At 42.9% G+C, this 13,252-nt stretch overlaps 1 protein-coding gene across 1 annotated transcript; it reads left to right on the top strand.

Annotated features, from left to right (window-relative positions):
- Positions 1-2,961: 2,961 nt before the first annotated feature.
- On the top strand, positions 2,962-12,488 carry KRT23 (keratin 23 (histone deacetylase inducible)). Its single transcript, XM_010011412.1, has 7 exons — positions 2,962-3,378; positions 6,947-7,029; positions 8,070-8,226; positions 9,810-9,971; positions 10,060-10,185; positions 10,912-11,132; positions 12,428-12,488. Exons 1-7 carry the CDS (start codon positions 2,962-2,964, stop codon positions 12,486-12,488), a joined length of 1,227 nt encoding a protein of 408 aa, XP_010009714.1.
- The last annotated feature ends 764 nt before the right edge of the window (positions 12,489-13,252 follow it).

Below are 13,252 nucleotides of genomic sequence, written 5' to 3' on the forward strand. Positions count from 1 at the left end.
GCCTGGGCCCCTCCTGCGGCTGTCCCTGCCACTGCTCTTGCCAGCAGCAGGTAGTCTGCAAGGCTGCGCTGCTGTCATGGGAGAGACAAGCTCATAAAGACTTCAGAAGCACATAAAGCATTCTCATAAATGCTGTATTTTGCTAACAGAACCTGTTTGGCAAATGCTTCGCTAGCCTTACCGCTGGGTATTTCAATCCACATCACAGTATCTACAAATATAAAATAATTTCTAGAATTACCTATTTTATTTTCCTTCCAACCTCTCAGAGACAGTATTTTTCTGTCTTCTATTTTCTGACATTTAAAACATAACTCTTGAGGCTGCTGGCCCCAGCCCCACAGCTCAGCCCTAAAGGAGGCTGCAAGGCCTTTGATGTGCCACTGCTGGTATTCCCAGCGGAAAGGATGGAAAAGAGCAAAGCAACATCACAATCTACCAGAAAAGAAAAACCAAACAGTACAAATGGGTTTTTTTCCTGATTCAGAGATGAGTTGACAATTATCTGTATCGCTCAGACAGCAAGGGAGAGAAATCCTATGGCCCGAGGCAGTGATCCAGTTGTATTGCTGATGGGGGAGTTGAATCAGTGATGGTCGCTGGCTGTTCACCTGTACAATGTAGATGTCGAAATGTTCTGCCTATGCTTAAACTGCAGCCTATAAATTCAGCTCAGTTCACTTTTCACGTTCCAATTCAGTAAAATAAACAGGAATCCCAAATAAAGCCACTGGGACCAGGCAGCCCCGGTCCCGCCAGTCCGGGCCAGCTCCCAGCCAGAGCAGGCTGTAAGTCACCACCCAATGGTGCCATCTGCTGACAGCGGGCTATTTCCTCACTCTCACCGTTGCTTCCATTCTGTACCGTGTCTGGCGCTGTTGGTCTTTTCCATGTATCCTCAGCAGTTGTTGATGAAAACCGTGCGGCAACTTCTCCAGTTTGAAAGGGTTGAGCTTCAGATGAAACGCATCCTCTGTGCCAGGGCATGACTTGCCAGCAAAAAACCCAATTCTGTTTTTCATGATGGCTCCATATTACATTAAACTACTGGGGAGTAAGAGAGGCTGCCCTGTGTCGCACACTGTCAGCCTCACTGCCAGGCAAGTTGTGAATCCCACTGAGTAATTCCACACGAAACAAACATTTTCTTTCATGTAATATTACGTACATATACATGTAGCTGCATTTCAATGTCGTATTTCATAGAGCATTAGCTTGCTGAACTGCCAGGCTAGAAAACTCAGTCTAAAATCAGTCTGAATGAGCTGATATCATCAGGGTATCATTGCTTCTATTAGAATTTCTTTGGTTTTCAGCTTAGGCCTTAGTTTTCTGGCTGGTGCTTCAAGCTTTGCCCCCTTTTCAGCTGCAGGGCTGGCACTGAACTGTTGCTATGAACAGCAGCTGTTATCAGGAGATTCTGTGATAGCCAGACTTCAGACTCACTGAAGACCTCTATCTTCAGTGATCCATTTCCCCACGCAGTTAAAAGTGTTGGCATTTCTGTACAATGAAGTGCATGAGGAGAAAGAATGAATCTGTACTCAATGGAAATGTAATTGGTAAAAAGAAAACCAAGAGGTACTGAGCAGAGCTGAGGAGAGCCACAAGGAGGAGCTCAGGACCTGCCCATTCCCAGGATGGGGACTGGGAAGCATCCCGGGAGGGATGAGGTGCAGCAGTTCTGTATTACTGAAAAACCTCAAGTGAAACAGAGCAAAAAATTATTCCTTCAGTTTCTTCCAGGATGGTGCAATTCTGTCTGCATGGTCCCTCCAACCCAGTCAAATGAGTAACAGTGCTGGGTGAGCTTGTCACAGAGCTGAGCCTCCAACTCAGCACCGTGTCAGGTGCCGAGAGCCCATGATCACCCAGCTTCCCACCTCTGCGCACATCTGCTTTCTCCCTCTTCTCCCTCTGAGAAGGGTAAACCAAATAGCCCATTCACCACCTCTCAAGCAGCACAAGAAATCACAAAACCTTTGGCAAAGCCAGACTTGCCCATTCTGTATTTGATGAAGTGTGACAAAAGTCACTGAAACTTCTGAGAAAGACTCTTTCTGCCAGATTGCCACGTCAATACTTCAGGCTGTCAGCTTTAAATAATCACTTCTAGTGTTGTTACAATCTCATATTCTAAGTATTTTCTATAGCTAAACATACAAATACCTTCACAGTATTGATACTGGTAACAGCACAAATCCCTGCATTACTGTGTGTTCCAAAAAGACTACGGAAATACAACTGCATCTCAAGTAATGAAAAAAATCATTAGGAAAGATTGTTAAGTGCCTAATTCTCATGTATTTCACCTGGAATGGACCACTGAAGGGACTAGCTGAGCCTTACTCACTTTGGGCTGCAGTTTTAGTCTAATGGCAAACGTTGGATAACTTAAAGCCTTCCACGAGCTGGAGCTGTGTAGCACGTTAACAACAGCTTGATGGGATGTGCTTTGGGATTCACAGACTGCTGTAGTACTACAGCCTGAGAATTACAACAGACAGATAGTGCCTTGAGAGCCCCATCCCTGCCCCAGCTCTCCATGTAGTCTGCAGTGGACAATCCTCTGCCCCTTCTAAGCAGAGAAACATAACATATTAACTGCAGGGTTAGAGAAAAGTCTGAGGCAGAGCTGATCCTGTTCCACACCTCCTGATTGTAGCCACACCTCACCATTATCATATGAAAAGAGAAAGAAAAAAACAAAACCAAAACAACCAAAAGGAAAGCAGCCCGGTATGTGGCTGTGATTCCAAATAACAACAGTGTGTGCAGCCTCATAAATGCTTCAGAATTGACCAAGAGGAAGCACGTTTCATGATGACACAATCTTGTTGCTGTAGTCATTCATCGAAGGGAAACTCCCACAGGAAAAGGCATAAAGCTGCTTAGGGAAGGCTAAGAAGCTGCTCAGCGGTAGTCAGTCAAACATTGGGTTAGATTCACACCAGAGCTAACATGAACACCAGCCAAGGCCCTTTTCAGTTTTCTTCTGGGTCCCTCAGGGGTAGTTCAGGGTGCGGTTTGGCCCAGCAAGGAACTGCTTTCAGACCGTCAAGCGCAGTTGGTGGTGCCAGCAGCACACAAACCTCCTTCTCCTCCACAAGACCCCTCTGGCTGGCTGCTGGAGGAGGGGCACCTTGGGGAGGCTTCGGCGAGCACCATGGGGAAAGCATCTTCCTGGGTGGGAATGAGAAACAGACTATGCAAAACCTGAATGACCGTTTGGCTGCCTATCTGGACAAGGTTCGTTCCTTAGAAGCAGCTAATGCTCAGCTGGAAAGCTGCATCCTAGAGTGGCACAAGACAAAGTCTCACGGCAAGAGGCATGACTTCAACCAATATGAGCAAAACGTCACTGACATGCAAAGACAGGTAAGTCACAGTTGCAAGTGACTGTGTCATTCTACGCTCTTTTAAGAAATCTAGATGCTCATTTATGCTAATGGCTTTCCTTTAAAGAAAGTTAAATAAAACCTTTTCAGTGCTAGAAATACTAATGCAAGTGGGTGCAGGACCTGGGCATAAACATTCTTTGGGCTCTCAAGGAGGAGAGTGGGGTAAAAGAAGGAAAGAAAAGCTGCAGATGGCAAGAGGGGTTCTGCAAGGGCTGTAGCATAAAGAGGTTTGTACGCTGCCAAGTCTTCATCTCTGTACATGAAACTGTGGTTGAAGTAACTACATCTGGCAGAAGCTGGTCTTTTTGACTGCACATGTATTCAAGCAAATTACAAAGCAGGCAAGCACAAGAATCTGTCTTGTTTCATGCGTGCTCTCTTTAGACATAATGTTGCATTTCGGTTCTTTGATTCCTGTGGTAGCAGACAATGAAACTACAGGAGGTTTGGGTCCAATGAGCTTATGTAATCAGATGGAAAAATACTTCATTGTAATTAAGAAAATAGCAGTGACAAATTCCTTGTGGATGTTTTCACTATAATTAAAAGGAGAATTTCTGGTTCCTACCAGTAGTTAATATTAACGTACAACAGTAACTCTTTCAATCTACCAAACTCACGTGTCTTCAAATTCAAGCATAGTATTAATCAGGATTCCTAATGAACATGCTTAGCACTGGCACCATCTGTGTGACTAATCCGTGTCATTAACTTTACACAGCCATATGGCGCAAAACCCAAAGCTACTCCAAACACAGTGCTGTAGTTTTCCCTCTACTTTTTCTAATATGGTTACTTGGCATTCACAGAACCCTGAGGAATGTTTTTCAAGAGGGCTTGGAGATGGAGTTATCCCGCAGCTTTGGGGACTGAAGCCGGGGACTTAATCAAACTCCCTGCTCGGTGTTAAATGTGTTGCCTCCAGGCAGAAGATGAGGCACTCTGACCACAGACAGTGTGGAAGGAGAGCCAGAATTGCCATCACCTAGTTCTGTTTTAAGGATAAGGAAAGGTCATCCGTCTCCAGCCCTAGCATTTGAGCAGGGTTTTTTTAATTGATCCAGAGATAAAAACTTCTTCATCGAGAATATAAACGTGTTCACACTGATCTGGCATTAATAAGACTTAGGAAGACAGTCAGTAAGACTGAAGTAATAGTGCTGACTGGGATAAAGCCTCACTTTTGAATAGGCTGTACCCGAACCACTTAATTTTAACCCTCACCACTTAAAGAGCTGTTGCTGGCTCCAGGCACCTGTGAGAGCCAAGGCTGTCCCGGCTGTGGTGCCCATGCTGGGAAGGGCTAGTGAAGGGTTATTTATAGGCAACAGCTCAGGGGTTTAACCCAGAATTTTTACTTTCTCTATAAATTATTGCAATTAGTACACGACAGCCAATAAAATGAGTGAAAATACAGCATCTCATTATTAACCATAATTAAAGCAAGCATTAATTAAAAAGGTGAAACCAATGGAGTACACAAAATGAAATTTAGACAAAATTTAGGCTCCTGCATACAATAACCCATAACATCTACGATATACTGGCTGCCTAAACATAATCATCATGGTCCTGCATTTTGGTCCACATTCTGCCCTGGATGCCTGAGTTCTGGATAAATGTGCCAGATAGAGCAACAAGTTGCCTGGCTCCAGCCTGATTCCATACAAACCCCAATACACAGTAGAACAGCAGCAGTTCTTCAGGGGTCTCATTCAAAGACAGATACCACTAAAGTAGCAAACTGATTTACAGAACACTCAAGGAGCCAGGCACAACGGTGTTGGATAAAGGACACAAGACATGCTGAGGGAGAAGTCAGTGCAGGAAGGCTTCTTGATAAAAACCTGTCTGAGAAGGAATTTGAGTGTATTTCACATACAATAACATGTGAGTTCTTAATAAGGTTAGCTGTAAGTTTGGGGGTTGATATTAGTGATCCACCCATAATTCACGAAAGATGTAGTGAAGAATTCTGTGTAATTCTAACCAGCTAAACAGCCATACGTGGAATGTGCTATTGCTGGGACAGCAACGGGTGTCATCCAGCGGGTGACAGGACACTGACAACTGCTCTGATAGCACAGACTCATAAAGCATTTCTGTAACTGTGGCTTTGTTGCTTTTTGATTACGAAATGGCAAAGTGGAAGAACTCATATGTCGCTTCCTCATTGCTTTGTTACCTTCCATGGCAAAATATACCATTCTCTAGTGATGGATTAAAGAATTGCCACTTCTCTGACAACAAATTCCAGGCAGCAACACATGGAGGGGATTGTTACACTTTTTCAGCTGGCCTTGATCATGTCCCAGGGCAGGATAGGAGGTGTGCTGCTAATTGCTCACGAATGTACAGTCAACAGATTAGTGACAACATTCCACAGGCACCTTCTTCTTTACAGCGAGAGGTAAACTTTTGACACTTAAGGACAATTTTGTCATTTCCTCATTTCTCTGTGATTCATTTAGGTGTGGGAAGTCTTACTTCAAGGTGCTGAGAGCTCTGTAAATGGCTAATGATTTCTGCACAGCCATAACACACCTTGGTTTGCTATGTCAGAGCACAGTGAAGGCAGCTCTTGGAACTGTGACCCTGCTTCTCCTTCCTCTGTGTTAGAAAAGGACACACCGTCCCACAGTTATCGGATCCTACTAATTATGTATCAGTTCCTCCTAGAATTCTTTCAGAGATTTTGACTGGAATACTCAGGGGTTTGTATTCAAATCTATAGTTCAAAGCTATTTGTGTTAACAGGGCTTACAAGCCTCTTCAGTGCCCACAGAGTACCCTAAGTGAATGACACCGTGCACTCCCTCCTGCAACTTTTAGGGCAATTACCAACATCCCAAAGCAAAATCAGAAACCTGAATTAATCCCTCCACGCTGCTGGAGAATTCAGTACAGTGAATAATAGGAACAGTGAATAGTTGGATGGACCATGACAACTAGATGCCAGTGTTATTCTCAAAATGACAATCATGAGACTCCAGACTGAGGACTGGAGGGCTCCTGCCACTGTTGTTATGCTTCTGCACCCCACCACTGCTGCAGCAAGGTGTCCCTGCACATGCTTACTGATTAGCATCGGATTCATTCCAGCATTTTGATTATATTCAGACACAGCTTAATGATTCTCATTGAAAGTTGCCCTCAAGATGACCAAGGCTGCTCTTCCAGCCATGCTAAACAGAAACAAAAGCAGTTCACAAAAAGAGAGGAAGACAGTGGTTGTTATTCTGTAATATCCTGTGAAGTTAGTGTAACATTGTTCGTATCCTCTTCCCAGCCAGGAATAACAGGACTCATCCTGCTTAGTATCCAGAAAAATAAGACAAAGAGAAAAGTAAGATTATAGACAAAAGCTGCAGAAACATCTAAGTGAATCAGGAAACTAAGATGCTTTAATTCATGTATTATGAGTAACGTGGGAATTCTACTGTTTAGATGCTTCCTACAAGCAGCAGGGAGTCTAACCCAGCACAGGTTATTCACCAGCACCATAGGGCACCACTGAGTCTCCTGTTGGATTCTCTGTTTTCCAGATTGAGGATGGCAAGATCACCAATGCCAGTATCCTTTTACAAATTGATAACGCCAACATGGCATCTGAAGACTTCAGGCTCAAGTAAGCTCTTCTTTGGTTTCCTGATTAAATTGGAAAGAGAGTTAAGCAAAATATGGCTTTTTCTAGATAATCCAATATGATTGAATTTACCGAGGTTTTCTGGTGATACTGGGCAAATAAAACCAATGTAGAACAGGAGAATAACCCAGAAAGGATAAAAAGGATGCAAAACCCACAAACAATTGCTGAACAATCTTGAGTCACCCTGTTTATGATACTTAATTCAGGTCCTGAAGAGCAGGTTTTACAGCAGACACTTGATATGTGTGACAAAAGGCACTTAAAACTGCCACCTGGGAATACAAATTAACCCTTGCCTGCACTGTGCTTCCCCAGTCCAGCCCCAATCCATTTCCTGCATGTATCACCTCTTCTGTCCAGCTCTGCAGGCAATACCTGTCCTGCAGTAACTTCTGCTTCCAAGACTCCTCAGTCAGACTTCTCAGAAGTCATGCAGATTTGCCTTATTTTCAACAGATGAGGATCAGCTATTAAAAACCTCCTGGATTTTGGTGATATTGTAGCAAACCTAAAGCCTCTGAGCACTGCAGCTCTGCCTCGCCTGGCCCTTCTTCCGTTGTCATTCAGTAGTGACACAAAAGGAAACTTGTAGAATGAGTCTGAGGGATTGAACGTAGAAAATCCAACAGAACACACAAAAATGAAGTAAAGGGAGAGATTCTGAGGAGCAAAAGTGCTTCATATTGCCCAAGGGAAGACATTGTGGTGTCTTTCTGACCACCTCACTACAAGTGACAAACTGTAAGAGGTTAGAGAGGAATCATGTTCTCAAAACTTTCATAACCTGGTGAACGTTAAAATGCAAAAAGGAAAATGAAAGAAAGAGCAATTATTTCTGATGATATAGGAGGAGTCGTGAGGAAGAAAGAAACCCAGTAATGAAACTCATCTGATTAAGACTATTCGAGAATATTAGAAGAACATATTTTAGAAACAGAATGTGTTTCCTTGGGTGCTTTGTTCTCTCTTGTTCTCTACATAGAGGACTCAAGCAAGCCAGCTTCTTTTCCCTCCCAAAGGTATGAAGCAGAGAAGTCACGCAGGCAGGGAGTGCAGCTTGATGTGGAGAACCTGCGGAAGGAGCTTGATGGCCTGACCATTATTACAACAGATTTGGAAATGGAAATCGAGGGCTTGAGAGAAGAGCACATCCTCAGGAGGAAAGACCATGAGGAGGTAGGAAAAGTTCCACTTGGTAAAATCCTATCATACAAATCTTTGCCATCATGTAATTAACTTTGAGGAAGATCCACAATCTATAAATGGGACTGATGATTCAGAACCAAACCGTGTTTTTACAGAGGCCAATGCCAGTCAGATGAGGCACAAAGTTTGTGGTGTGCTACTTTACCCACTAACCTGGAATTTCAGAGAGGATAACATTGCTGTATTTTCTCCCACTCTTTTCTAGTCACCTATCCATCTGTTGTACATAGCTAATAAGGTCTTACATATTCAACCAAAATGTCCTCAAAAATACTTAGACGTAAATATACAGAGATTGCAAATAAGTAGGAATTGTTACAGCCTGCTGGTGAGTTTTACTCACCACAGACTTTTTCCTCCATTCTGGATATATCATTTCACACAATCACAGAGCACAGAGGAGTAGCTGAGATTGGAATGGGCCTCTCGAGTTGAGATCAGCAGGCTGACCTGGCTAAACAGACTTTGACTCCAATAGGAATGAGTGGTGAAATCAAATCAAATGATTTATTCTTGCAAACCCCTGACCACGGTCATTAGATGATACTATTAATTATCCAAAAACACACTGCTCTGCATCCTCCTGGAGTGACAACCCCATGGGCCCTGTAATTCCCACATATACAATACCACTGCTTGACACTGTTTCCATTTTGTTTGATTGGATGTTGTTTTCAGTTATTACTTAAGGCAGAAACAAACATCCTACTCAGGATCTGTGGACTATTAGAATGGAGAGTAGAAACACAAGGGTTACACAGCAGCAGGTGAAGCTGCCTTGGCAGTAGTATCCTTATATCCTTATAGCCAAGGATACTACTGAACAGCTGGAATAAACAGTTCTTGGAAGCAGGGCAACCACCAGAGACATCAGTCCAGCCAGTCGAACTGCATTTTGGAGGCTGTGATGTCTTGATATGCATTTTGGAGGCCGTGATGTCATACTCTGAAATGCTGCTTTGCCTGGGTGCTTGTGAAAATGGTACCTAGCACATAAGATTGTACTACAGCAACAAGAATGTTCCCAGACCTGCTTGACTTGTCCTGTAATTATGCTGTTTACACAGTAATTATATGCTTTAATCCAATTATTCCTTTAACAATTACATAGAACTTTTACATTGCTCTCCTGTAAACTTACAGTTCCATAAATATTAACATACGGGGAAGAAAGATGAAATTACTGTTAGATTTTCATCAAAGATTTTGGGTTCCTAATAGTTAAATAAATAAAAAATGGCAGCATTTCAGTAAGCATGCATCTGCCAGAAACATTCTATGGAAAGATCTTCTCACATGGTTTTTATTGAGCTCTCTGGCACAGTTCTGCCATAGGAGGAAATGTAAGTCACTGGTTTAAGTCACGTTGCAGTATTAGCCATATATCGATTCTTCAAGTAATGTTAACTGAATACAGATAGCAATTAACCTACCACAATGAAAAAATACTTGGGATATTGTGAGAGAGTGGAACTGAAGGAGACAAGACAGGGATGAAAACTTTCCACCTTCATAAACAAGTTTGCTTGTTTCCTCTGCTAATATATGAATAGAACATGGAAGCAAATCGCTCATCACAAGACTTCAAAGTCAATGTAAAAGTAAATGCAGCACCTCCTGAAGACTTAGCCAAGATTCTAGCAGAAATAAGAGAAGATTATGAAGCCATCATTGAAAAGAATCGTCAAAGCCTGGACAGTTGGTACAAAGAACAGGTAATGGCTGTTTTCTGCTCATTTCACAGATGTTGCTGTATGTGACTGACCAGACTCAGAAAGCTTTTCTCTTGCCTTTGCCTCATAGAGCACAGCAATGTCCCTGGCAGCAACCCCAAACCCAGAGCAGATACAGCGTAACGAGACTGAGATCAAGGATCTCACACGTACCTTACAGTCCCTGGACATCGAGCTGCAGGCACAGATGAGTAAGGTATCAACTGCAGACATCTGTGGCTGGTTATTTCATATATTTTCAGAAACGGTTGTGAACCAATTCCTCATTTAAATCTGTAGTGCAGCATAACTTAATTGTAGTTATTAAAGTATCAGTGAAATTGCTGTGAAATTTGGACCACACTTTACCAGAATATGTAAAATAGATTTGAGGCTATCGCCAAGAAGGGAAAACTTTCTGTCTCTCCTTAGAACAAAAAAAGAAGAGCTGCTATCATGGGATAGCTGACTCCATCATCTAGAAAGAAAAAGTGTCCAAGAAGACAAATAGTAATAAAATTTCATATTTATAACCCCTATTACAATACATGAAACATACGAACTGGGAAAAATATTGGTGGGAAATCTTTGAAAGTGTTACTCGACTCTTGTATGGTTCAAGCTCGCATACCCACAGCTTGGAGACTTCACAGCAATTCTGGGCAGTAAATGCAGGACAAAGAGTCACTAGTTCCAGGGGCGCAGTCTGTGAGTAGAACCACGCAAGGGTAAATCACTCAGGTTTTGCCTCTCATTATGCACACACGATGCAGCCTCATGATCCTGCTGTCTTCACAGGAATAGTCATGCAAATGCCTGAGTGTTTAAATTACCACAGTCTTAATTTTGCAATCTTCTAGCTAGAGACCAAATTCGCTGGCATTTCTGCCTGTGACTACTACATAAACACTAATCATGGTTTTGGTATTATCTGCTCCATCAGAAACGCATGCTGGAAGACACCTTGGCTGATACTCGGAATTACTACACTGTCGCACTTCGAAACATGCAGCAGATTATCTCCAAATGTGAGGAAGAGCTAAGCGAGGTTCGCCATGACATTAAGCAGCAAAATAACCAATACAAGGTTCTTCTTGGGATCAAAACCCGCCTGGAGAAGGAAATTTCCACCTACCGCCTGCTGCTGGAAGGGAATGCTGACGGGTAAGGCAGAGCCGCCCGGACTGGAACAGATGAGAAGAGAGTTCTCATATTCGGGTTATTTATTTGTTTGTTTGTTTATGCTTAATCAAAGCTTGTGAGTTCCAGCCTACATCAAGGGTTGGTATTTTAATGGGATGGATCATAATAAAAAGCCTGAGCCACTTGCTATACAGAGAAACCTGTATCCATAGGATTGGGATTACCCAAATTAATATCACTTTTTATTAAAAAAACCGACCACGTACATTGTCACAGCATGCCTGCCTCAGCAAAGGAAAAAATGCCAAGTTCAGTAAAATCCAGAGCCATTTCCTATATTCCAAACAAATTCTAGATCAAAAAGAAGCCTGAAGACAAGTTTCTATCTTTTTTGGCTGGTCACAAGCACACAAATGGGCAGAGCATATCCTGCCACTGATGGGCTGGCTGCTCTCCCCATCTCTGCCATGACTGAAGCCTCTGCTTGCAGCACTCCTGGGGTCTCTACTGCTTATTCTCTCTCCCTATATACAGAGTATAGTCTTCTTTACCCAAAATCAGAACAAGGAAGCTTAGCAGCCTTCAGAGCTGACAGTCTCAGAGAGGCAGTAACATGGCATCAAGTACAGGGTTATTTGTCAGAAGCCAAAGGGGGATTCAGTTGAGGAACTCCAAACACCAGCAGAACAAGGCAGCTGACCATAGCAGAACAACAGCCAGCATCCACAGGAGTGGCTTCAGGTCAGAGTACCTGTACCTGAGTGTGGGAAACAATGGAAACTATATGATTATTGCCAAAGAGAAGTAACTGCTTGGCAGGAGAAGAAAGAGTTAAAGAAAAAACAAAGTACAATCAAGCAGAGCAACCCAGCTGGCTGAGGAGGAGAGAGCATAAGATACCAAGACACCTGGCTGAGGAGGAGAGAGCATAAAGATAAGAGACTGACTATTCTGGGACTGGTTGTGAGAAAGCGAGCAGTGTTAAAAAAACAAACTATAAGTCAGGAACTAAACATGATAGGCTACAAATAGAATGGTATAAAAGCTAGAGTAATAGGCTAAAAATAACTGTTGTTAGAATGGTATAAAAAGTTAGAGCAGTAGGCAATGAATTGATTCACTGCATGAAGATGCTCTGGGTCTGTGCCTTCATCCCCTCACCTGAGATTACCCCAAGAGGAAAAATTCTTGTGTAAAAGCATCATTTGTTTCTCTTTTCACAGTGGTGGGAGGTCTTAGAATCAGTGAGCAGAAGAGGATGGAGAACTGGAAATCACCATAATCATTATTTTTTCTCTGTTTCATTATCTTTACAGGATCGCAAGAAAATGTGACTCAAAAGCTAAAGGTAAATGTCCCTTATTTTGTTCTCTATAGTACCTCCTAATTATTGTCATTTCCAATCAAATTCTACTCAGAATAATGTTACCCTTCTAACTGTGAAAGGTTGGCAGAGCAGTTACTGCACATGTAGGCCATATTAGAGAATAACTCCCGTGATTCATCAGTCCTGTGAAGGGCTGCACCTCAGAGCATGTTCTGCTGGGGCTGCCCACTCATGGAGTACCTTCAGACTGACCTTTGCTACTCAAACACAAGTCCAAAGCTCAGGCTCAGGACTAAAGCTTTCATGGCACAGAAGGAGGCACAGAGACTCCATTTGGTGACTAAAACTATGTTATGGCTTGAGAGCAAAGAGAAAATCTGCATGTCTGGAAACTCATATTTGGCATGAACATGACCTACAGACATGTAGGAGAATCCGCTCTGAAGTTAGATTTGCATTGGCTGGGATGGAGCTGTGTTATCCATTTGCCCTGACCTGGACAAGACTCGGGTTGACTTTCTGGCAGTACATTTCACAAAGAGCAATAATAAGTATTGACTTAAAGGGCAACATGTAAAGATAAATCAGATGAGGAAGTAGCTGGTAAATGACTGTAAATGAAGCTTTCCCTGCATCAGCTTCTCTCATCATTGCTTCTTGTCTAATTCAGCTCTCCTTTCAGAACACGGTGGGCTGACCAAACGAAAGATCAAAGCAATTGTCCATGACAGTGTGAATGGGCAGGTGGTGTCCTCCACCATCAACGAGATCCACCAGCAAGCATGAAGTAGAAAGCTCTGCTGACTCCTGGCAT

This window comes from Nestor notabilis, unplaced genomic scaffold, assembly GCF_000696875.1.
Source record: "Nestor notabilis isolate BGI_N333 unplaced genomic scaffold, ASM69687v1 scaffold31873, whole genome shotgun sequence".
NCBI lineage: Eukaryota > Metazoa > Chordata > Aves > Psittaciformes > Psittacidae > Nestor > Nestor notabilis.

Coding starts and splice junctions, on each gene's coding strand:
- KRT23 (XM_010011412.1), top strand. CDS start 2,962: ATGAACACCAGCCAAGGCCCTTTTCAGTTTTCTTCTGGGTCCCTCAGG. Junction 7,030..8,069: donor TCTGAAGACTTCAGGCTCAA/GTAAGCTCTTCT, acceptor TCCCTCCCAAAG/GTATGAAGCAGAGAAGTCAC. Junction 11,133..12,427: donor CTGGAAGGGAATGCTGACGG/GTAAGGCAGAGC, acceptor TTATCTTTACAG/GATCGCAAGAAAATGTGACT.